This window comes from Grammomys surdaster, unplaced genomic scaffold (genome assembly GCF_004785775.1).
Source record: "Grammomys surdaster isolate TR1022 unplaced genomic scaffold, NIH_TR_1.0 126391, whole genome shotgun sequence".
Lineage (NCBI taxonomy): Eukaryota > Metazoa > Chordata > Mammalia > Rodentia > Muridae > Grammomys > Grammomys surdaster.
Window position 1 is genome coordinate 18,257,576 of NW_021621185.1, and position 26,698 is coordinate 18,284,273.

The following is a 26,698-nucleotide window of genomic DNA, read 5'->3' on the forward strand; positions in this document are numbered from 1 at the left end:
CCACATGTGTGCCTGGTGTCTGTGGAAGCCAGAAGACAACACTGGAGAACCTGGACCGAGAGTTAAAGAGGGCTGTGAGCTGCCTTGTGGATGAGGTGCTGGGAATCCAGCTGGGGTTTATCCAGAAGAAGAGATAGTGTTGAGGCGTCTCTCCAGCCTCACCTCTAAAATGCAAATATTATGGTTATGTAATTTGTATTTCAACAGACATACATTTTTAGAAGAGGCATACTTTTGTATATGAACAGCAAGAGGGGAACTGTTTTAGTATGATTCTAATTTAGACAACAACCCCAGGAGACAGGAGGAATGGATAAGACCTAAATAAATTCAATACAGATGTTCAAAAATGAAAATGCAAGGCCAGAGAGTTTTGTGTATGCATTCTACTCTCTGTTTTTATTTTACTTCTCTGGCTGCTAAAAGGTCTTAAAACAAACAGTCCAAAATCAAGCCCTTTTCTACAATATTAGAAAAAGTAGAATGGATAACCACACAACTCGGAACTGTTCGGTGGAATTCTGGGTAGTGATGGATATGTTCACTTTTGGTGTTGTGGCAGCCATTAGCCGCATGTGACTATGGAGTAATCAGCACGAGGCTATCACAAATGAAGAACAACAGGTAAGTTGGCTTAGCTGTGATTATTTTAAACAGTCACATTATGGCTGGGAAACAGACTCCATAGACATAAACACGGGCATATTTGTAGGACAGCTTTCAGGCTCAAATATAGATAATGCATTTCTAACATCATTTACCTAAGAGTAGACATTATTAGCCTTGAACCCTAATTCAAGTATGTAACAAAGGGAGGCCAAGCAGACCCCGTTGTTTAATTAGTATAATGTCTAACATATCGAAAGGGCTTAGAAACAGACTATATACGGGGTTAGAATAAGAAGCAGAGAAGGTATGCAATGGGGTCTGAAAATTTTATGCAGCTTGGATTAAAAATGGATCTATTTTAAGAAGGCCTCTTCTTATTACTACCATACTATGAAAAAAAATAATCCAGCACCCAGTCAGAGATACACAACACTGGGTAGACATGTGCACATACTTGTACTCATACATGTGCACTAACAGGGTAGGTGTTAGTAATCTGTACAAGCTGCGCACATGAAAATCCTTTTAGTAGGGGGCGATTTCCTCCTCCTGTGGCAGTGAACACGACCTGGTAGAAAAACTAAAGGCCAAAGAGCAGGGAGTTAGGCAACAACTGCAAAGGACAAACGTTCTCATTGTGCGTATTATTTTTCACAAAAATGATTCCCAAGACACTTGAAAAATAAGCCATAAAAAACCCCAATACTTCCAAGTTTTAAAAAAATGAACCTCTATTTTGGCATTCAAATGAGGCTAACATTTTTGTAATAGTTGACCTTACTAGGAATGAAGAGACTTAGCCCTGAGGGAAAAGAGCTATCAAAAACTCTTAAGAGACCATTGAAGGTTACAATACTTAAATGTGTTTGAAGTTCATAAAATCAATTCTGTTTCTTTAACATTCAAATTAAACAAGTTTCAAATATGAGGTGAGCCAAAAAAATTTCTACTGTTCACATTCTCTCCTACTTATAAACTGGAGTGTTCAGGAGACGTCAGATCATTCACTGGACACCCCTGTGGTCAGGCTGTTCTAAATACCTTCAAACACCCCATCCAAACATGATCTTAGCAGATCCAAGTGCGAGAAAGATGGCCACATATCCCAAGGGCTGGTCACCTGGCGAGGCTTATACTCCAGCTGACTGGATGGAAACCACCTGCTTAAGTTCTTGAGCGTGTATCTAACAATACAACCCGCTGAGGTCATAGTAATGACATCATAGAAGCTGAAGAGCCTTCCCAGAAGCCCTTGGGCACATCTGCCTCACTCTGTTTATACATGTACAAGGTAAGTTTCATATGAATAAAGATGGCTGAGCCTCGGCCCGTGACCTACTTCTTTTAATCTAAACACGGTGCTGTGGCATTCCACTCCAGTGACAGCGGTATTCTTGGAGATCATGAAGTAACCTATAAGGAATGGCACTTTGCCACATTTTAAAAGCAACCATCTCAAATATGAAAACTTTTTTTTTTTTTCTGAGAGGCTATATGGGTAAAACGGGTAAAATACTATTCTTCTGTGGTTTTGTTGAGAAACATGGGGTTCCCAGGAAGACATCAACAGATCATCAGAGTCTGGAAACACATTTAGCAGCCTGCTATCGGATCTACCTTCCATTTAGCATGCCTCTTAGCTGCAGGCCCAGTGTGGGCCACAAGTCAAGACACGGGAGTAGACCTTTGACCAGCAGGCCAGGACCCTGCTCTTTCATAATTCCCACGACAATTCTCAGCTCTTTCAGATGGTTTAATACTGTATTGTATGACTCATTTAGTCATCATAAGGTATTAAAAAGAAGAAGAAGAAGAAAGGAACGATAGTGGAGAACAGGTCTGAAGGTGAAGAGAATACCCACGTCATGAAAACAGAGCAGGAGACAGGGAGAAGGACTAGCCGTGTGTGTGTGTGTGTGTGTGTGTGTGTGTGTGTGTGTGTGTGTAAGGGGATCAATAAGCGTGAAGCACAACAATGAAAATATAATGAAATCCATCTCTTAGTATATAAACCAAAACTTACTCAAAATTTAGCTTTTTAAGCTATCCCTTTAACCTATGATATAAACATAATACTTCAAAAATTCTAAATAGAGACAGGTGTTGAAGACGGAGAAGGTACTAGAGCATGAAGTGGGAAGGAGACTGGGGCTAGAATGCAAAAGGGTGGGGCATGGAGGAGGGCAGAGAGGAGGAGCAACAAAAATGTTTGAATAATGCCTTTAGGAGGGCGTACTGCCTGGTTTTGTGTGTCAAGTTGACACAAGCTGGAGATATCACAGAGAAAGGAGCCTCCCTTGAGAAAATGTCTCCATGAGATCCAGCTGTAAGGCATTTTCTCAATTAGTGATCAAGGGGGAGGGCCATTGTGGGTGGTTTCATCCCTGGGCTGGTAGTCCTGGGTTCTATAAGAAAGCAAGCTGAGCAAAGCAGGAGAAGCAAGCCAGTAAGTAACATCCCTCCAAAGCCTCTGCATCAGCTCCTGCTTCTTGACCTGCTTGAGTTCCAATCCTGACTACCTTTGGTGATGAACAGCAATGTGGAAGTGTAAGCTGAATAAACCCTTTCCTCCCCAACTTGCTTCTTGGTCATGATGTTTTGTGCAGGAATAGAAACCCTGACTAAGACAGAAGGCTGTCTTTCTGACTTTCAAAATTAAAATATTTTTAAATATCCCATTTTGACAACAACAACAACAAAAAAAAAAAAGAAAAAAAAAACAAACCAAAGTACATGTAAATTAAGTCTGAATATTAAATTTCCCAAGTGCTAGCAAGGGGACAATGTTTGAAATAACCTCCCTGATGACAAGCACATGCCCTCCATGACGAGATGCTGACGGACTGTAGGAATGGCCGTAATAGTCAAGAGACTTTAGTCACAGAACCTTTTTGCTTGAAAAAAGCCACTGTCTCGTTAAAGCATTCAAACACCTGATTAGTTCTCTTTCCAGCAAAGCAGAGGCTGAGAAGGGCACTCCTACCCCTCAGTCATTTTGAAGGAGAAGGAAAAGAGTGTAACTTTGTCACCGAGAACAAACCCACACCTGGGTACACAGCGGCACATGCAGAGGTCCCCAAAATAGACCCAGAGACGTTAGAAAACACAGATGGGACCTGAAAATTTGTTTTGCCTACCAAAAGAAATCCTACTCAGTGGGGGTAGGGGGGAATAGGCTCCACCCCAGAGTGGCAGAAATCTTGGAGTGCAGATGTGGGAGTCCAAAATGAGGGTGATAGGACAGAAGGCCAGGGAGCACGTTCTGTGGTAAAACATACTCACAGATGTCCATGCACACACAGAGCAGTGACGTCCACCACCTGCACCCCCAGGATGCTGAACATCTGCTCAAATCATTTCTTCCCTGGAGTAACATCTGGCAAGAGAGCTCCAAGCTCCCAAGCCAACACATTAGACGAGTTACTCAAGGTGCCTAATGGCAAAGATTTCACACACTTCAAGGCCAGGAAACACAGAGACAGGCAACAGAGAGCCGAGCTGTCCCAAAAGAAGCTTAGACGTACACAGGACATGGAAAGAAGAGAATCAAGACAGTGTCCAGTAAATTCATACCCGCTGCACACCATGAAAGCAGTGCACATTTTCAGTGGGATGGAGTCCAAGTGGGAAAAATCCCTGAAATGTCACAATGCAAACTTGGGAAGTGCTCCCAGGAAACAGCCAAGATTAGCTGATTGGAAGAATTGAGTATGATTCCACTATTCCACAGTTAGATGCAGCATTTGGGGACCAGATCTCACACCCCAGCAAAGCTCACCAGAGCAAGAGTTTAAGACTATTGAGAGAAGTGCCTGGTACATCTGCGAGCTAGAGCAAGGTGAAGCTCTTCCAGCACTAAAAGCCATTCATTACCCTGACCTTGCAAACAGCTGGATCTGACACAGTCTCTGAGAGACTGGAAATGGTATTCTTACTTTTTAAACACGAATGACTTATTTCGATGTTTCCCTGAATACTGAGATATAGAGAAATTAACCTACAAATAAACTAAAGTACTCTGCGGTCACCAAGTCATAGTGGTGTTGATGTGTGATAATTATTGCAAGGCCCATAAATACATCCCATAGTGTCTAATTTAAAAAAATAGTTGAAGCTGGGTCATGCATGGGTGCAAGCCTGGAGAACGGAGGCAGGAGGATCTTGAATTTGAAGCCAGCTTGGACAATATAGTGAGATCTTGGTCATAAAAAAAAATAAAAGTAAGAATACAAAAAGAAATAAGGAAGGAAGGAAGAGGGTGAAAGTGGGGCACAGGAAGAAGGCAGGAAGCCTGCGCTAGAAGGAAGTCCAGTGATTTGATTGGTTCTTATTCATTGCTGCTAACAAGTCCACCTGCTTGGCTTGCTTTTATGATGGAAATGACAACCCAAGGCCTGAACTCATTCATGCTGCAGAAGTGAGGTAACTACTAGAGTCACCCAGCTGTCTGTCCTTCTACTGTTTGTGTAAGCCGCATGTGGAGAAGGAGGGAGGTAGCCAATGGCAGGCTGCACACTCCTGGAACTCTTCCATTCCATGCCTGTTCATCATCTTAGAAACAACAAATTATCATGATATTTGACCATGTGGTCAGATTATATTCCAAATGTTCATTCCTAGGGCCGCAGAGGATGTCAAAGTTCAGGAAAACGTGCAAATGAAAGGCAAACTATAAAGATGAAGTCTTCTTTAAAACCTAACTATGGAGGTGCTTTGTAGGTTGAAAAAAAAGTAGGGCTTTGATTAATTTAGTTTTCTATCTTTTCATGCATTCTGGTATGTGCTTTGCACAAAATTATTATAATAATTGAGAGTCACTTGGGTGCTCCTATGAGCAAACTCTTAGAACTCCCATCCAGAGCCTGAGAAGCCCACACACGTTCTCTGAGTTCTTTACAGAAGGAAAGTGTTCCATACTTACGGTCATTTTCTTCTTGAATCTGGTTATTAATCATATCAATACAATTCTGAATTTCATTCCAGCTTAAGGTATCTTGCCCTTGGGATAATGCTTCTTGTTTAACAGAGAGTAGTGCATCTGCATAACTGGAAGAGAAAATGGTATAGCCTAAGGTCAGACTCCTCCCATTCCTCATGTCCTTCCAGCCCCTGAAAGTTTACCCAGGGGCCAAGTAGAGATGTGGCAACCAGCCTGACGGAAGTAAAGGTCACTTCTTGACTTCTAAGGAGACACTTTGTGTCTCTCAATCTATTAGAATGTAAAAATGATGGAACCCAAAGAAAAGAGAATTCATTCTGGGAGAAGGAAAGTGTACCAGTCAGGAAGGGAACTTGTCTCCTGGAAAGAGACTATATACAGTTGTAACAACTTGTCAGACTACCTTACAGGATGGGACTCAAGCCAGATAGTGATGGGTCACTGGTGAGTGGGACCACACCTTTTCTGAAACTGCTTACATGTGCACATACTTGGCTTTCTACTTAAACTTTGATCACACTTCAAGACCCCTGAGACGGATGTGGAGGATTTCTTGATCTCTTTGTGGCCACAGTGAATAAATCTTCTTTTCTGTTCTCTACTTTTAACTTGGATCTTTTAATCGACTTATTGAGGACAGGTTGTCAGGCCTAACTTAGGACACAGGTTGTGACCCCCATTATTCAATAACAATATTCTGAGGTTAGACAAAGAACAGACAAACGGGTAAAATTGTCTTGTACAGCTTTGTTAGCACATGTTAGACAGACTTTTATAACGTAGACATTATTCTTTTTTCACATGTATTTTATTTTAAAATTATGTGTGTCCATGGGTTTCTGTGTGGATATATGCCTGTCCAGGGAGGCCACGGGTATTGGATTGCCCTGGAATCAGAGATAGGCAGTTGTGAGCTACTTTGACAGTTGTGTCAATATTTTCTATGGTATCTTCTGCACCTGAGATTCTCTCTTCTATCTCTTGTATTCTGTTGGTGATGCTTGCATCTATGACTCCTGATTTCTTTTTTAGGTTTTCTATCTCCAGGGTAGTCTCCCTTTGTGATTTCTTTATTGTTTCTATTTCCATTTTTATGTCCTATATAGTTTCACCTGTTTGGTTGTGTTTTCTTGTAATTCTTTAAGGGATTTTGTGTTTCCTCTTTAAGGGCTTCTACCTATTTACCTATGTTCTCCTCAAATTCTTTGAGAGTGTTATTTATGTCCTTCTTAAAGTCCTCTATCATCATCATTAGAAGTGATTTTAAATCCGAATCTTGCTTTCCTGCTGATATGGGGAATTCAGGACTTTCTAGTGTGGGAGAACTAGGTTCTAATGATGCCAAGTACCCTGGGTTGCTGATGCTTATGTTCTTGCGCGCTTGCCTTTTGCCATCTGGATCTCCTTAGTGCTACCTGCCCTGTCTCTTACTGGAGCCTGTCTTTCCTATTATCTTGGTTGTGTCAGAACTGTTTGGGGTGGGTGTTGCTGCTGGGGTTAGAGCTGAGGCCCAAGATCTGCTCAGTGCTCGGGTGCAGACCGGAAGGAACCAGTGCCCCTGGCCAGGAGTGAATTCCTGGGTCCCAGTGGGTCCTGGTCACTCCCTGTTTCAGTTGTGAGCTACTTAATGTAGGAGAAATGTCCCGGGAGAACAGTGTGCAGTCTTAATGCTAAGCATCTCTCCAGCTCACTGCTGAAACATGGTCCAAGAATGAAGCTGTGCGAGGAGAATTCTGAGTGCTTGTGAGAAAACTCTAAGAAACCAAGACAACAGTCTTATGACCTCAGTTTCTTCAAACAACCAAAATTGTTCCTTACAGGTATGGTGGATAAGAGTGAGTTTACTTTAGATTATTAATTACAACTGGATATTGTTATTTGTTTATATGTCTTTGTGGAAAAACATATTTTGACACATGCAGATTGCCCTTGTCATTATGTTTTGACACATGCAGATTGTCCTTGTCATTGTATACGCTTGCAATCATGAGACCTTTACTCAGGTGACCTCTCTTCATCTGCAGGGTATAAACTGTCTGATGCTCTGAATAAAGTTGGCTATTGCAGGAGACTTTAGTCTGCCTCAGGTCCTGCCGCCTCTAGAGCAGCAAACACCCCACGACTAGTGGCTTTTTATTCAAAGTATTTTTTTTTATGTTCATGAAATGTCCACTGTAATCAAAGCCCCTCATAACCCGATCTCATATCTAATTCAAGCAAAATTAAATCCTCAACTACACGACATGACTTTCCTTTTCTCTTCCCTTCAAATTTCTGTTAATTGAACCCAAATCCTTGAGTGTCCTGGGCAAGCATTCAGCCACTGAGTTATAACCGAAGTCCTCTTTTATTTTTATGTTGAGACAGGGTCTCACTAAGTTGCTTTGCTGGCTTCAAACTTGGTATGTAAGCCTGGGTAGCCTGTGACTTTACTGACCAGAGTTCCTGAGCAGCTGAGATTACCAACATGTGCTATCATGCCCAACATGTCCACCAAGAGTTCAAATGCCATGAACGTTCACTTCTGAAAGCCTTGATGGACAGCTCAGATAGCTGTGATATGCTTTCTCAGAGTTCAAATGTCATGAACGTATACTTCCAAAAGCCTTAATGGACAGCTCAGATATCTGTGATATACTTTCTCAGCATTGTAACACAGGCCTTGAATAGAATAGTCTAGATTCATTTGTCACCTGTCTATTTCTCTAAGGGTCCCATGGAAATTACTTAAAACCTTTGACTTTCCTTGTCCTCTCCTTGCCAGGCACTGAGACCTCATTTCTGACCTCTGACCCTCCTCACTGGGTGCAACTTCGGGTTGACTCTGGCCAACTGTTTTGATTAGTTTTTATTTTAAATTGAGGGAAATTTTACTATATATTACAATGAAACTCTCATATTTTTTTAAGAGTCAATTTTACCATTGAAAATTATACAGTCAATGTGAACCAGTAGGCCAGAAGTAAAGAAACTCAAGCGTCTGTACTGTTTCATCTTTTGTTACCAGGGAAATAAAGAGCAATCTTTTAGGTACATGATTCACCTATGGCTTTTGACTGTAGACCTTGACGCCTGTTAGCAGAGGAAGTTAAAAAGAATACTCCAGTGAGCCTAAGTCTGTCTCCCTGGAGGTGACAAAATTCCTCAAAGTTCTTCATGCTTCCAGGTGACACTAAAGTGTCTTTTATACAATGTAGCTTAAGAAAGAAAAGTTCTTCAAAACAGGAAGCAGTGTTGACAAATGACGGCCTCTAACTGAGGCCGACCCAAAGTAGGCCGAAATTGGCCAAGGATTATGCTTGAGAATTTTGCCTTACAAAGTCACAAAGAAGTTACATTACTAACATCTAACAAGTAGCACAGATGACACCAACAGCAGGGACCAATGGCGATTTGTACTAGGTAGCTTTCCTCAGAGACCAAGATCATTCTTTAAGAAACTATGAAGCCTTTCTGGGCCTCTTATGGACTTAATAACAATCTAAGTGATGGCTCTATGGGACTCCTTAAGGATCAGCATAGACAACACCCATGGTCTCTTTAGAAATGTACACCAGTGAGTCAAAGGGAAAAGCTTTAGGAAGAAGCCCATAGGACTCCACAGGCCCCTCAAGTGAAGGCCCTTTAGGACAAAGGCACCACTGCAGTGAATTTAGGAAGGATGAGGTAGCCTCTACCTCCACAAGCATGCAGAATGGGAAAAAGACACAAATTCTAAAAGGTCTGAAAGGAGAGCAGAAAAAGTCCAGGAAAGTAGAGGCAATTTTGACCAAAAGATTGATTGTCTGGAGTGGATGAGAAGACTGTCAGTTAGAGGGCAGGCGGCCTGGTCTGTGTGACAACTGCTTTGCCAAGAGTACTGTTAGATTTAAACTTTCTCCAAGGGGCAAGCAGCTGTGCCTCCTACTCCAGCATCAGGAGGGCTCAGAGTTTGGTTAGAGTGGTGTGACTGGCGGAGGAGAGGAAAGAGGTGGTCTTTTCATGCTACTGCATAAAGAGAGAGACACCATAGCTATGAGGGTGGTCCCTGTAGAGGGAGCCCTCGGCTGAGTACTGGATACAGAGATCAGCTGGGCACAGTGGACAAGGACATGAGCAAGTCCCTCACAGCCTGAGGGTGCTGGCCAAGGGCAGAAGAAAACTTGATATCGGACTAAGATTTCTAGGCTCGGAGCAGAGTGTGATGTGACTGACGGGGCAGCGGAGGGAGGAGTCACTGCCTGGGAAATACACGCTGGGGGCTGTGTGTGAGCAGGAGGCTTTGTTCAAGGAGAGCAGGAGGAGGGGGTTTCTTCAGAAGACTAAAAAGACAACTCTGCTGTCCCTCCGCTTCTTTTCCGCCATTTTGTACATGCTCAAGTGACCCGACACCATTTCCTCAGAATCTAAGAAATCTCTCCCTTTCCTTTGCAATTGTGCTTGATGCCGCTCTACCAATCCATCAGATACACTGGAGCCAGCTTAGAATCACTGGCTAAATTTTCATCAAGATCTGGGTAGACATCTCCCCCTGGTGGTCACAGCAATTCAGGGGCCACACATTTCCTTTCCTTTCCTTTGTCCTATCTGATCTCTCATTCCAGGGCTGAGTGCTTTGTATGCGTGCTAAGGCCCTGCCCTCAGAACCCAGAAACAAAAAGAAAAGACAAATCCCTCATGTATCTTTTAACTCCAGCCTTAGTTCTCTCACTAGATCCATTGCAGTGGTCCGCATGACTAGTAAATGCAGTTGAAGGAAAGCTCTCAAACTGATGAGGTATGTATGATCCATGGTGCTTACAAGGCTCTTTTGGTCCAACAATCAGAGGAGGGACTTTGGGGCCCCACTTAAGGTCCATAACCTTAGATGGCTCCTTGTCAATAGAATGGATACGTTGTATATATAGCTACTTCTAACTCTCCTAAAGAAGCAGGAAGGAAGGTGTATTTTCTTTTCTTTCTTTCTTTTTTTAATTTAATTTTTTTACTTATTCACTTTACATCTCACCCACTGTTCCCCTCCTAGTCACCCCCTCCTATAATTCTCCTCTGAGCAGGTGGGCCCTCCTGGGTATCCCCCCTCCCCACCTTGGCACTTTAAGTCTCTGCAAGGCTAGGTGCTTCCTCTCCCACTGAGGCCACACAAGGCAGCTCAGCTAGTAAAACATACTCCACATAAAGGGGACAGCTTTTGGGATAGCCCCCATTCCAGTTGTTCTGAACCCACATGAAGACCAAGTTGCACATCTGATACACACATGTGAGCAGGGAGGCCTAGGTCCGGCCCATGTATGCTCTTTGGTTGGTAATTCAGACTCTGGGATCCTCAAGGGTCCAAGTTCGTTGACTGCTGGTCTTTCTGTGGAGTTCCTATCCCCTTTGGATCTACAATCCTTCCCCTCAGGAAGGTGTACCTTTAACAGCTCCTCTACATATTAGCTTAGGATAAAGTTAGTTAATACAAGATGATAATTTTGTCCCCAGGATGATAGAGAAGGCCTCTTATGGCAGAGCAGACCACTCCTGAGAAAATGCAAGCAGGTTATGTGGACTTTTCCCCTAAGGGAGTCATTAATGGGGGTGGGGGAGGGATCGGCCAAGCACATTTTTTTCTTCCACCCTGAAAGAGTGGTCAGGAAGTTCTCCTTACCGGTCCACGCGTGTCTCATCCAGATTGTTGAAGCCTATGGTGGGACTTCTGAGTTGGTTCTGCACAGCCACAAGGTCACCACTCTCCAAGGCCTGGTTTAGCAGAGCAACGGCAGACAACATTTCCACGGCAATCAGGAGCTCCTCGTGGGCCAAGTAGTTCTGTTGGCAAACACAGGGCAAAGTGAGCTCCCAGAATCACACGCACTGCACATATGTGCTTTGGACACGGGATGCATAGAACAATGAGCGTGCCCACCTGCTCTTCAGTGGCTTTCAGAAAAGCCGGGTAAATGGCTCCTAGGTTCCCTTAGATTATTGTTTTGGGGGCTGTGTTATGTATAACCTACAGTTACAATGTCACAAATCTCTGTATCCTGTGGCTGATCTCTACTCCCAGGGGTACTGGCTGCCTACCAGGCTCCATATAACCTGGTAATTAAGCCACTAGTTAGACAAAACAGGCTGAGAGGTCCAGTTAAGATCTCAGTACAGTTAATGATTGGAAACTGAGCCCAGGAAAGAAGAGTTTTACCTAAATGTTATAAATCTAGAAAAACAAACACAATCTGTAAGCTGAGGAAATTGATTGTAACTCCCAAAAGCTAATTTTGGTTTTATAAATTGGGTGGAAACTTTAAAATGTGGTATAAGGTTTAGATATTTGATGTATTTTAAGGTAAAGCTTTTTTTTTTTGATAAAGCAAGGAAGAGCCTCCAAATTTACATAGTCATGAATCTATTTGGATTATTCATGAATGTGTTAGTTTTCAGAGCATCTTTTTCTTCCAGTACTTTCTTCCATTTGGTATTTTGATCATTTTATATCATTTTAATCAATTTCAAAAGGGATAGGTCTTTTGTTATATTGAAGGGAGGCAACTTAAAAAGTTACTTTAAAAACTGGGCATAAAACACTGTATTTAGAATATTATGTATGCAAAGTACATTCATATTAACATACACATTATAGCTTTCTGGATCACCAGAGAAAATCTTAAAATAAACTGATTTCGGCACGATAGAGCACCATTTTGTGTTTTATAGCAAACAGGAAACTGTAGCACCCACAGGAGGTTTTATCTAAATGACACATATCAACTATAAATTTGCCTCAGGATGACGTTGTAAGACTGACTACAAGGTTACAGTGATGCTTAAGTGCTTCTTCCCCTTTCTCTTCCAGTGCACCACTCACACCTGTCAAATAGGTTAAAACAAAAGGACATGAGAGTGGGAAGAGAGGACATGGCTGCCCCACATGGATGGCGCAGGTCCCTGGCAGAGCTAGATGGTGTGGGACTTGGGTGTCTGGGCTTCAACTCTAGGAGACGTGAGAGAGGGGGGAAAGGACCTAGATATGGTGCTTAAAGAATATGTTTTTTCTTTTACTACAAAATACTTGTTTCTATGTAGAAAATGTATGTGAAAGCGAGGGAGGTCTTGATAAGAATGAACCAACGAATCCTTTAATCCAGGGACTGGAAAAGCAGCTTAGCAGCTAAGAATTCTTTCTGCTCTGCCAGAGGACCTGAGCTTGATTCTCAGAATTGCTAGGAAATTTATAACTGTGACTCCAGCTCCAAGCTACCACCTTAGGCCTCCATGGGCAGGTACACACAGACACCACACACATATACCACACAACACATCACATACACCATACACGTACACACCACACACCACATCACACTCACACCCAAACCACACCCACACCCACTACATCACACACAGACACACACGCACACCACACACCACATCACACACACCACACAACACATCATACACACCACACACGTACACATCACACACCACATCACACTCATACCCAAACCACACCCACACACCCACTACATCACACACACACACACACACACAGACACACACACACACACACACACTATATCACATACATATACCACACAACACATCACATACACCACACAACACAACACATCACACACACCACACATGTACACATCACACACCACATCACACTCATACCCAAACCACACCCACAACATCACACACACACACACACGCACACACACACACAGAGACACACTTTTTTTTAAAAATTCTATAACCCAAACCTTTTAGGCTATAATTGCTTGTTTTTAATCCACTAAGATTTACAGGTGTTATTCACTTTAACTGACTTTTTTTTAAAAAAAAAATTATATAATATGCACCATAATCCAATACACCTCAGTCTCTGGTTTTTGTTCCACTTAATGGGGACCTTTTGTGATGATCATTAGTCATTAAACTAATTCATTTACATGCATTTACTTATTTAGTGTGTGTGTGTGTGTGTGTGTGTGTGTATGCAGATGTCAGGAGCAACTGAAGAGAGACAGTTTCTCCTTCTACTGTGTGGAACCCAGAGACCAAGCTTAGGCCTTCAGGCTGGGTGGCACCTGCCTTGTACTTATCAAGCTACCTCATAGGGCCTCCTTCTTCTTCTTCCATCCTGTATGCTGGGTTGCTTGGTATTTCAAGCACAGGAAAAATACCACAAATTAAGTAATTTTGTATTAGTATCAATCAACATGGAGTTAGGTTCTTTTTTCTCAGTCTGATAGACACACTGAAACATCTCTGTGGCTTAAGCTTCCTGATTCCGATTTTTCAGGCTCAGTTTTCAGAATGCAGCAGAATCAGGAGCCTTGGAGACACACTGGTCTCTACGAAGGCTGCACAACTTCACATACCTACACTTTGCCTTCTCCCCAAAGTGCCAACTGCTCCATACTTATACCCACACCTGGGCAAATATCTGAGTAACCTACATTTCTCTCTCTCTCTCTCTCTCTCTCTCTCTCTCTCTCTCTCTCCATTTACAAATATTTTTTATTTTCTGAGCTCTCCGCTCATGGTTTTGTAAGCTCATACTCTTGGTCTCCTTTCTTTGGTAGATGATCCTGACTTGAGTGTGTGTGTGTGTGTGGTTTTTCGAGACAGGGTTTTTTGTGTAGCGCTGATTGTCTTGGAACTCTCTGTGTAGACCAGGTTGACCTCCAACTCATAGAGATCTGCCTGCTTCTTCCTCCCAAGTGCTGGGACTAAAGGCATGCACCACCTCACCTGGTTCTAGTTCTGATTTTTAAGATCCAGTTAATATTTTTTTCTATATTTCATTAAAACTTTAATTTAAAAAACTTATTTAATAAAGCTAGACCCAGTAGGACACTCCTCTACCCAGCACCTGGGGAGCAGAAGCAGGAAGATTACTACCAGTTCCATGCCACTTGGTATACATAGTTAGTTTCAGGGCCAACCCAGGTGACATAGGGAGACCCTGTCTTACAACAACAAAAGGATTAGAAACCTTATTTATTTTACATGTACGTGTGTTTGGCTTGCAGGTATGTTTGTGCACTGCATGCATGCGTTGTGCCAGAGGAGGCCATCTGATGCCCTAGACGGGAGTTACAGATGGCTGTAAGCCACCATTTAGGTACTGGGAATTGAACCTGGGTTCTCTGAGACAGCAGCACATGTTCTTAAATGCTGAGCTATCATCTCCCCAGCCCAGAACTTTGAATTTTAAAACTTATCTTTATATTTAACTTTTAATTTTATTATTTTTTATTTTGGGGGGGAAGGGAATGATTCTGGGGACTGAACATGGCTTCCTACAAGCCAGGCAATCATCTAACCTAGAGGACATTATTCTGAGAGCTATGTGCTATGAGTTAACGCTCTCTGATCATCTGATAAAGGACTCCATATTCAATAACACTTCCTTTTATCTACAGCATCAGCTCTTCTCTCTCTGAGATTCCTGACCTTGCTTCCAGTGCATTTCATTTTGCCCCTCTCCACTGCTCACAGACTTTGAGTAAAACATTTTGTTAGATAGCTTCTATGAAAATGACTGTTTAATAATTTTAACATACTAAGGATCATAAATTTACAAAAATCAAAGCCATGCTGTTAATGTTCCCAGCTGCAGATTTCTAGAAATGCTGATTTAAAGCACATTTCAATGGAGTCAAAATTATTCTACATTATTTTTAGTTACGCATCTCTGTGTGGGCCTGTATGTGAATATGTGTCTGCAAGCATCCTTCCCTTGGAGGCCTGAGGTATTGGGTCCCTCTGAAGCTAGAATCCAGGCGGTTATGAACTGCCTGACATGGGTGCTTAGAACAGACCTTGGGCCCCTGCAAGAACAGCATGAGTTCGGAGCTCCTTTTCAGCCCAAACACATACACAGAGAAAATAGCAATAGCCTGTTGTCATGTGTGTCTGTGCACATTACCCCTGGATTTGCTGTCTATGCCCTCAATATTTTCCTCTTGGACTAAACAAAAGATTTAAAGGGAAACTAAACCCTGGGATTGGCACCACGGGCCACCGAGGCTGGGTCTGTGTACCAGCTGGAAACGCTGTACCCCTGACCCTGACTCCCCACTTCTCTCAACAGCCTTCCTTCTTGCTGGGACTTGGTAAGAGCATACACACAGCTGTGCCTCACCGATGTGTTCTGTTTCTGGAGGTTGAAGAGTTCGTTTTGATACATAACAGCAGCAAAGGGATAGACAGCTGGCAACTCGGCTTCCGGTTTCTTCAGTGCAAGCAGTGTGTTCTCGGGGTCACCTTCCCGCAGGATCGCATTGATGTGGTCCACAGCAGCCATCCCTGGAGGGTAGCAGGGCATACAAAGTGAGAATGTATGTGTTCCTCTACTGGCCTGCCCAGCCAGCCCCTCTTCCCAAGGTCCTGATGTAAGTGAGTCAATTTGCACAAATTCTGAAAAGCTGCGGAGGTGGGCAAAGCTTTGGAAGTCAGTTCAGTGATTCAAGTCACTCAAACACCTGAAGCTAGTTCCGGAGAGAACCGCAGGACCAATAGACCTTGAGTTCTGGATCATTCCTGCTAGCATGATGTCCCTACAAAAGCCTTTGTGTGTGTGTGTGTGTGATACACCTGTTGTGTGCCTGTGTGCCAGTGGGTGGGCACAATGTGGAACTCAGAGGACAACCTCAGATGTCACTCTTTACTTTCTACCATGTTTGAGACAGGGCCTCTTTAGTCATTAACTGCCACTAACTCCCAGCTGGCCTAGAGCCTTCTGGGGATTTGCTTGTCTTTTTGTTTCTTACACCCCCCCTCCCCCCAGAAGAACAGTGGGGTTGCAGATGTGTGCCATCTCATCCAGCTCTTACACATGGGCTCTGGGGATTTGAACTCAAGTCTTCACATGTCTGAGGCAAGTACTTTACCCACTAGGCCATCTCTCCCACCACACCCCCAAAACTTCTTTCAGGAATGGCTCTTTTCTCACCTCACCCATGATGCTGGCAAAGTGCTTGTGTCCTGAGGATTCCCCATCTTGAGAATCTCAGTTAGAGGTAAAGCTGGAACACAGTGTTCTGCATGTTTACTCTGTGCTGTTCTCCACAGTACAGGAAATCATTAAGGTACATGAAGGCCAGGAGCAAGCCTCGTCCTGATGCTGTAACCTCCCAGTGGATCCATCCGTCGTAATCCCACAGAAGAATTTGATACCCTGCTGCTCTACTATCTGAAACAACCCTAAGTGCCTAATCCCTCTCTCAGTTATAACATTCAGGTTACAAAGAGCTTCAGCACATGGGAAGGCGTCGGCAGAGTTTTCAGAACACAGAAGCCCAACTGCTGACCCAACAGGGGGAATAAAAAATGATGTCCCCGGTCAAGAAAAACCCGACAGAGCCTACAAGATTTGCCTTCTAAGGAAGGCATCTGGGTATTGGGAGTAACAGACATGCCCTAGTCTCTCTTCCTAATGGCATGGCCAGATGACCCTTTGTGACAGGAAGACAATTTATCTCTCAAAGAGCTTCCCTGGAACTTTCTACTGAGAAATATCACTTAATAGCAGGAAACATGACTAATGGAACTCTTCGGGTTACCCCTACCCCCAAAATTTACACTACAATTAACAGAAAGGATCCATACAGCCCAAACATTTTTCTTTTATTCTTAGAATTCACTTGGCAAAAGAAAGAATCCCAAAAAGTGAGGCTAGCGATTGTGCTATGTCCTGTTTTGTTAGGATTCTGAGGCCTCCCAGATGCATGTAGGATTACTTGGGGTTACCCTGGCAGGATTTTTCTTCACTTCTGAGAACTTTTTAGATGCAGGTTTGTATGACTGGGTAGTAAATAATTTTATAAATATATTTTAGAAAATCATGTCCTTAAAGTGTCCTTAAAAGTATTTTTCCCTAGGGCTGGATAGATGGCTCAGGGCCTTTGCTGTCCGTCCAGAGGGACGGGGGTTTGGTTTCCAGCATTCATATGGGGTCTAACAACCACATATAACACTAGTTCCAGGGGAGCTAGTGTCTTCTTCCGACCTCTGTGAACACCAGACATGCCATGTGGTATACGCACATATATATAGGAAAAACATTTATACATAAATAAAATCTAAATTATAAAAAGATCCTATTTTTTCCTGTTTTTTTTTTTTTTAAACCTGCCGAAATGTCCTTTTCTCATTCTGCATGAACAAAACTCCCAGTCCTAATGTTGACATTAATATACCACATAGAAGGCCTGTGACAAACCTGGAAGCAATGCAAATACAACTGAAGTCTCTGAGGAGGAGGCCACTGACCTACGTACCGAAGCATCTACCAAGGCCCTTAACTGGCCACTGTGATTGTAAGTGCTTCAGCATTAATGTAATAACCTTCGAGTTGGGATGAGCTTGTAGACGGTCCTATACTTTACCTGAAGATTTTAAAGTGTTCGAATAGTCCACTGTCGTGCCACTGGCTACATGACTGTCAGTTCCATTGGACTACTTTTCCAGAAGAGATGAAAATTTCAAAAGACCCAAGCCAACAAACAAGACAGAATCCTTATCAATTTCAGCTTGTGCTGATGGTACAAATCACCTATTGCCTGATATTTTAAAATAGAAATGAAAATATGGCCAGTTTGGTAAAATCTGTGGTCAGGAAGTTAGGTCATTGGGTATCAAGCAGTTATTGATAGCGAATTTTATTAAATACAAAAAAGAAGGCTGGCTTAAGTTATAAAATTTCCAAGTCTACGAGACCACTTACTTCCTCTTGAAGCTACGGAGCTCAGATGTCTTATTGGCAGTATTAATTCCTTCCTGCAATGCATTTCTGCCAAGGATAATGAAAATCTCAACCCTCACAAGTAGCAGGAAGAAAACCCTGAAGCTGGGCTTCATGTATCATTACCCACGTGTTCACGGTTTCTTTTTTATTCTTAGAATTCACTTGGCAAAAGAGACAATTCCAAAAGGAAGGCTCGCAACTGTGATACGTCCTAAAGCCTTCTATCTTCAGAATACTAAACAGGTAGCAAAAGAACACAAGCATGCACCCTAAATTTGTAAGGTGTCCATGTAAACACAGCAGCTGTGAGCTCTCATGAGTTTTGTGTGAGCTAAATTCTCGAGCTCAGATGTTCTGCCAGACACTGACATGAATTGATCTGCATTGGCAGCCTTGGTACCTGCAGGGCTAGACTCTCCAACAACTTAGGTAGGAGTGGACCTCTCAGTCAGTCCTGCGGGTGCGTGTTTGTTTGAGTGTTCAAAGCGGTAAGGAATGTTCCCAACCCATCCAGGCAGTGACATAGAAGGCAATTTTCAGACTGCTCTGCTTGGCAGACACTCCAGTATTAAATTCAGTAGAAATTCATGTGACCTGTTAAATGGGTCCAGTGGGTCTTTCATGTATGAAGAGTTTGAAGAAAATATGGGCTATGTATATTAATATAGGGAAAATAAATATCAAATAGGATTGCTGACTGCCTCTTCTGATGTTCAAATAAAGATAACTTTTACTAGAGAGAGGGCAAGTCTAAAGGTTGATGGATCTAAATTCACATCTGATCATTTTTAACTACCTGAGTTTTCTGTTTTTTACAGTCTGTTCCAGTTAGCTTTAACTATCAAGTTGAAACAGCCTGGAGTCACCTGAGAAGGGATTCTCCTTTGAAGGAAGGCCCAGATAAGACTGCACTGTAATCGTGACTACCAGAAACTCTCTTGATTATTATGGATATAGGAGGGTCCAGCCCACGTTAGGGTTAGGTGGTGCCCTTTCTTGGGCAGGTGGTCCTGTACCAGAAAAGAAGCTAAGCTTTCTAAGTACAAGCCTTTAACTGAGCTAGCAAGCAGAACTTCTCCGTGGCTCTGCTTCTAGTAGGAACTAGTAGCTTGTGCTGGCGAGCTTGACACACAAACTAGAGTTATCTGAAGAGGGAACCTCAATTGAGGAAATGTCTATAAGACCCAGCTGTAAGGCATTTTCTTCATTAGTGATTTTGGGAGGAGGCTCCAGCCCATTGTGGGCAGTGCCATCCCTAGGCTGCTGGTCCTGGGCTCCATAAGAAAGCAGGCTGGGAAAGCCAGGGGAAGCAGGCCAGTAAGCAACACCACTCCACGGCCTCTGCATCAGCTCCTGCCTGCAGGTTCCTGCCCTGCTTGAGTTCCTGTCTTGATCCTGACTTCCTTCAATGAACAGCAATACAGAAGTGTAAGTCAAATAAACTCCTACCCAGCTTGCTTTTTGGTCATGGTGTTCTGTTGCAGCAATAAAACACACTAGATTCCCACTTTGACTCCCCTCAGTGACAGACCATGACCTGTAAGGATAAGTCAAATGAATCCTTTCCTCCTGTAAGTTGCATTTGGTCAAAGTGTTTTACCACAGAATGGAAAAGAAACAAGAACACAAGTCACCCAACTGACTAGGGTGAGGACAGGAGTTGGACTATGTAACCGCCACACAGGCTCAGGAGCATAGACCCAAACTTGCTATCATGTCTGAATTTTGCCCTCCTCTCCTGCCCCCAGTAGACTCATTCAGTTGCAGTAAAGCTATATAAGCTGGGAAAAAGAAAAGAAAAAAAAAGAAAAAGAAAGAAAAAAAGAAAAAGAAAAGAAAAAAAGCCTGTAAACAAAAACCTGTGAATGACTAAAAAGCAGAACTGCTTGTAATATCATATCTTGTAAAACTGCAGTGGAACACAATCATGCAACCAAAAACAAGGAGTCAATTTTGTTAAATTGTAATCTTTTGCTAAATAACAGTGTCAGTCCTACGAGGGACAGATCCAAAATGGCACACACCACAGCAAGGCAGGAATGAAGCAGTTTCTAGACACTTTGACAGGCTGTGTGTGGACCAGCAACAATATCACTGAGGAAGACTCACTGGGAAACTGTGGGATATTGCATCATGACAACAAGTAGTGTTCACAGACTGACTTCTCTTTACATAAGGCAGTTTTGCAAGTCATGAGTGGGGAGTTTTGCAGATTCTGGCAAAGAAAGCTTACCCCGTATAGAAATATCTATTCCCGACATATACTTCTCACTTACTGTTGACCGTATTGATGTTGCTTTGGATTTCTGCCTGTGTCAGCAGCTCCTCATACGCGTCTCTCTCTTCCTCTGAAATACAGCTGTTCTGCAAAACAAAATCTTCACTGATTTTCCCCAAGCTTCGATTCGATGTTTCCAAAGCAGGAAACTCAAAAGGTAAAGGGGGCTTGCTCCTTTTCACTCGTAATCGACACAAGCCCCTGTGGGATACCTGCTCTGTGTAGGGCTCTGCGGAGGGAACAACCAGCAAGAAGTGCAAAGACCAGCAGCATAGAGGGGCTGCTCTATGAGCAAGGCTAAGTCTCTAACAGGGGGCCATTAGAAGGGATCAGTCAACATGGCCATGCTTACAGAGGCAAAACAGGGAAATACTGCAAATTTCATTAGAGTCTGTCTAACATCATTAAAACCCAGAGATAACCAATAGCCATAGAAGAGACTACAGTATAGTTAGAGGAATACAGTCAAACTCAATTAGAAAGAAAAATTTAAACTGTGGTAACAACTGAGGCAAACTCAGAGAAGGAGCAGGGATAGGCAATGGGCTGTGGTCAGGTGGGGTTGGTTTAAAAAAAAAGCACAAAGCTTAGTGTGCATGCTAACACTAGACAGAAGATGGTCTGTGTGTTGTTGAGAACGCCAACCAAACACCAGGCTAAATACTTGTATTTAATTGAATTTGTTTGTTTGCTTTGTTTTCTTTTATTTTGTTTCATTTTGAGACAGGGTCTCTCTGGCCTGGAACTCAATTGGTAGACCAGGCTGGTTTTGAATTCGTAGAGATCAGCCTGTCTCTGCCTTTTAAGTTCTGGAATTAAAGGTGTTCACTGTCACACCTGGCCCTGTACTTAAGTAGGAAAAAGAGAATCAGGACAGGTTTTTAGTGAGGTGATATCAGATCTGAATTAAACATGAATGTTTCCACCTCATCTTCAGAGAGGGGTTAGGTTGGAGGGTGATAGGAAACCAGAGAGACCCAGGTGGGTGGAGCTATGAGAGTCCTGTGGAAATCCTGGACGCCAGCCTGTGAGACTGAGAGGCAATGGATTCCAGTTGGTAGGAAGAAGCCACAGAATCTAGCTAGGAAGGAGCAGGAGAGAGGGGACATTCTAGACAAGGTGGCACTCCCCTCAAACCATGGAGGCAGAGCACGGAACAGGGTGACAAGGGCGAGTGGAAATAGTGATTCTTCCACTGTGGTAAGGTCTTAGGGACGCAGAATGCAAACTCTGCATGGGTGGACAGGATGACACGGGAGGGGCTTGCTTAGAGCTATCAGTCTTCCTAGAAAAAGATGAGTATGAGACTTGAGAGAATTCCAACAGAAAGAGGAAGAAGAATTGAACTCCAAGAGATCAATGCTGAGAACTGTTACAGCCAAGACTTCCACCAGGCAGGGAGCAGAGCCTCTCTGGGTAGGTGGGCTGTTGACATGCCAAAAGCTACCAGGCAAGGAAAAGTCATCAAAGAAGTAACGGAGCTCAGAGCTCAATGAGTGAAGAGTTGTGGAATACAAGTTTCCGTGTGGGCGAAGTTGTCAGCCAAGACGACTCAAGAAGTAGGTGGGTTTAGAGTTAGGATCAGCAATGGGTTTTCGCATTAGGTGAAGGGGATACTTTCAGATAAGATGGGTTTGAATGGGAAAATGCAGAGAGGCATGGAGAAACTTCTTTTCTGAGCATTTCCTTGTTGAACTATTGATGTCATAATTGGCATTGAGCATGAAGATCTTATCAAAGAAGAATGACCTGAAGCGGCTGTCCCTAAGTTTATACCAGGCTATTCAGTCCTTCAGTGTCTGTCATGAAGGAATATATTATCATGTTACTTAATTTAGGGTCTTCTAACTCTTCAATGCTACCCAAATCAAGAAAGACCATAGCCAATTAATTTATAAATCATTGCGGTCAACATGAGTAACAGCTTTTTGTGTTAGAAGCTCATAGCTGTATCATTAGTACATGGATCACCAAGACTTTAACTAAGTACCTACCTTCAGTTTTGCGTTTTCCTCTTTTTTCTTTTTGGCTTCCCAGAGTTCTTTCTGATACTCCTGTGCGAGGCTGTCATCCACACACGTTAGCACAGCATTGGGGTTTCTTAGTGTTACAATGGTCTGCTTGGCCACTCCCTTTTCAATAGCCTCATTAATGGCTATGACTGCAGCATGCACTGAAAGGTAAAGAGAAAGGAGGCTTCTTTTTAATCAGCCAAAGACGTTGACAACATTGATACCCCACGAACTCAAGCAGTTTGACCGTCTTCTTTAGCTTCCAGGAAGTAAAAGGTGTGGGGAGATAGCTCAGTTGGTCAAGGGCTTGCTGAATTCCCAGCATTGTGTAAGAAGCCAGACGTGGGGCATGAGCCTGGAATCCCAGCCCTGGGGAGGTGGACACAGGTGGGTCCCTGGGGTTAGCTGGCTCAGCTAGCCTAGCCTAATTATCTAGCTTCAGGTCCCAGTGAAAGACCTTGTCTCTAAAGACAATGTGGACAGCTGCTGATGAACAACTGGCTTCTATATGCAATGAATGCACTCATGTGTGTATGCACATCTGTATATACAGTACAGCAAAAAAAGAGACCTGGGACAAACTGTGGAGCACCTGCTGATCTCTCTGCAAGCTTGCCTGTCCCCAGTCTTCATTCCAACATCTGTGAAGTAATCCCTATTTGTTTAGGCAGTGAGATGGATCAGATGTTACGCCATCCACTAGATGGTATCATCACAGAGTCAGCCCTTGCTTCCTGCTCAGGGCAACACAGCCCACTACAAGTGGGCTCTAAAAGATGTCTACAATTTAGCTTGCAACACTGAAAGAGTCACAGAAGAATATACCCCAGCACAGCAAGTAAGAGAAATGTTTCACAGACTGAAAATTACTTCTGAAATCTCAGTGTTCACATTGCACACATGCAAGGTTAAAGTCCAAAGGCAAACAAATACCCTTGAATAATACTAAGAACAAAAATGCCAGGGTTCTGGGTGTTGACTGTGCTCCTGCAAATGTAGTGAGCATTCATGAAACCTGCTGGACTTTCTGCAAGAAACATGGCCATTACCAGCTTCGTAAGGGGACACTATAAAAGAAGGGCAAGGATTCTCTGCCCAGGGAAAGTGGCATCAGGTGGAAAGCAGCCCTCAGCTGTATGGGCAAACTAAGCCCACTCTGCTCCAGAAGATTAAACCCGTGTTGAGGCTGGAGTCGGTAAGCCCACCTGCAGATCTTAGCTGATGCTGCCTATAAGATGTTTTGAACTCGCAAGTGATGAGAAAGGACCAAGTGATCCAGTTCTAGGCAGATTTTGGTCATGAAGACAGTAAAATCATGAAGTTATTTATAGTTACTTCATTTGGGGGTGAATAAACCAGAATCATCATCATCACCACCACCACCACCACCACCACCACCACCACCAAAACCCAAAAGAAGCAAAACCATTAGGGTTTTTAAAGTATCTTAAGTATCCTGTTTTATGTCATTAAAATCAGCAAATGTATATGGATAAGTTGCAGGCCGATGGCCAGCATGGCTCTGAGGCCGGCTTACGTGCGGCTTCGTCCACAGACAGTTCGTTGGCCAGGATGCCACCGATTTTGCTGAAAGCTGGCATCTGTATCCCGTACTTCTCCAGCTCCTTCCGCATATTACTTATCTCCTCCTCTGAAAGGAGAACAGAAAACAAAAATCAAAGCAAGGCCCCAAAAGCGAAGGCATGGTAGGGGACCTTCTGCCTCAGGACGGTGGACCCATTTCCAAACAATCTGAGAGTCTTTCATGCTGTAAACCTGGAGGAAGGGATCCCGGTAGGCACAAGGAAGATAAGCTAGTATGGTGATTAGTATTCATTGTCAATTTGGTAGACTCTGAATCACATGGTAGCTGGGTGTCTGCCAGTGGGAAATGCTCTTGATTACAGTAGTCTAGGAGGGAAGACCCGTTCACTGTGAGTAGCACCATTCTGACAGAGATCCTAAGTTGTATAAATAAATAAAGGGAACTGGGCAGCCCCAGGGATCCACCGATCTCCTCTCTGACTGTGGCCACAATATGACCAGCTTCTTCATTCTCCTGATGCCCTGGCTACACCATCATGATAGACTGAACCTTGGGCCATGAGCTACAATGAACCCTTTCTCTTGAGTTCTCATCAGGGTATTTTCTCACAGCCCCAGGAAGGAAACCAAGATGGCAGGTTTTCCCTTGTTGGTATAGAGCAGTGGTTCTCAACCTGTGGGTCACAACCGAGTTGGAGATCAAACAACCCTTTCATAGGGGTCTCATATCAGACATCCTGGCTATCAGATATTTACAATAAGAGTCACAACAGTAGTGAAATTGCAGTTATAAAAGCAGCAGTGAGAATACTTTTCTGGTTGGAGTCAGCACTGCATGAGGAACTGTATTAATGGGTCCTAGCATTAGGAAGGATGAGAACCACTGCTCTAGAGGAAGGAGAGAACCAGTAAAATCAAAGGAAAGGAGGCATCGGCCTGGTTTCTTATCACTGAAGACAGAGAGGATAAAAGAAGTACCTGTGAAATCCACTTTTCCCAGCAAATCCTGGATCTGAGGCGCAATCCCCAGTTTAAACAGATACAAACTGAAAGACAAAATGCAAAGCCATCAGAGTCTTCATTATCCTAAGTCCTACAGTGTACATACAAGCAAAGAATGCTTTCAACAGAGAAGGATCTTAGAGCCTAAAGTGCCTCACAAGGTTCCACAGTCCCAGTGGGCACCCCCAGAGCGAACTCTAGGCAAGACCCCAAATACTGGCATTCTACAGCACAGGGCATCTTTCCTAGGATCAACACCCTTCCATCATTCATGTGTAAGAAAAATAAAACCACAACTAGTGGGCTGGAGAGATGACTCAGCGGAAAAGACCGCTGACTGCTCTTTCAGAGGATCTGAGTTCGATTCCCTGCAACCACTGAGCAGTTTACAGTCATCTGTAACTCCAGTCCCAAGGGATATGATGAATGCATATGGTCCACAGAGACATGGAGACAAAACATTCACACACATAAAATTAAAGGTTAAAACTAAAATAATAAAAAGACAGCTAATATGAAAGAGCAGGAAATAGATACTATTTCTATGGATATTCCTCATTTGATTCTCATTTGTCTGAAAGAACAGTTTACCTTGGAAGTTTTGATATTTACCTAAATATCTGTTTTATGGACCAATAGACCACTAAAATTATCATGGATAATTTTATATTAAAAAGCCAGTTATGTTCTGCACATATTGCTAAGTAGAAGACATAGACTACCTTGTAAATATTTAAAAGTAAATCACTTAGGAAATTAATGACGGCACCCACTAAGCTACCCATAAGCTGACAAAAGGTGTAAAGCTGGCATGTAAATTCTATCAAAGAGATTTGAGTATGTGCTGCCTCTACTCAGTTCCAGTCCCAGCCGGTTTCTGTTGCACATTTCTACCAACCCTTCCGGCCTTTAATACAGGGTAGCATTCAAAACAAAGCCTAGTTTCACTTTCTTATTCATTTGGTAGGTTTAAAATCCATGAAACTTTAATTGGAAGTAAAAAAATTACATCAGAATATACATGGGAAAATGATCTGAGAGTGGTTTTGATGACTTGAACATTTTAATATGAATACTCCCAACACTGTGTTAGATGGATCTCAGCTGTTTATAAAATCCAATAACTTTCAAATAAAGGAATTAAGATAAAGCTTTCTCAAAGGTAATAAAAGTTCTTAAATATATGATTAGTCAACATAAGCAGCTTGCACCGAAACTGATTTCTTTGATTATATTTTCTACAAAGTAAGTTTATATCAATATATGCCAGCAGCTAAAAATGAAAGATTGAAGGTTAAAATATTACAAAGAAAATCACCCATCTAGGTGGGTACAGTCAGTCACCCCTACAGAACCAGCCGACCCAGGTGCGTGCAGTCAGGCACACCTACAGAACCAGCTGAACTAAGACTGAGAACAGGAGGTGTAAGACTAGCGGAGACGACAGTGGGACCCCACCATGGAAAAAGGAAAGAGAGAGAGAGGGAGAGGAGAGGGATGGATGGGAGGAAGGAAAGGAGGGAGAGAGGAGGGAGGGAAGGAGGGAGGGAAGGAGGAAGGGAAGAAAGGGAGGGAAGGAAGGGAGGAAAGGAGGGGGG

General features: G+C 43.1%; 1 protein-coding gene across 1 annotated transcript in view; it reads right to left on the reverse strand.

Moving 5' to 3' along the window:
- The window catches only part of Iqgap2 (IQ motif containing GTPase activating protein 2), a 266,744-nt gene that overhangs the window by 87,132 nt on the left and 152,914 nt on the right, over positions 1 to 26,698 (reverse strand). The window contains exons 6-12 of the mRNA XM_028760064.1: positions 25,077 to 25,144; positions 24,091 to 24,204; positions 22,536 to 22,714; positions 20,540 to 20,627; positions 15,660 to 15,823; positions 11,178 to 11,338; positions 5,531 to 5,655 (exon numbers count right to left, since the gene is read on the reverse strand). Coding sequence (XP_028615897.1) covers positions 5,531 to 5,655; positions 11,178 to 11,338; positions 15,660 to 15,823; positions 20,540 to 20,627; positions 22,536 to 22,714; positions 24,091 to 24,204; positions 25,077 to 25,144 — 899 coding nt within the window. The remainder of the gene's footprint in view (positions 1 to 5,530; positions 5,656 to 11,177; positions 11,339 to 15,659; positions 15,824 to 20,539; positions 20,628 to 22,535; positions 22,715 to 24,090; positions 24,205 to 25,076; positions 25,145 to 26,698) is intronic.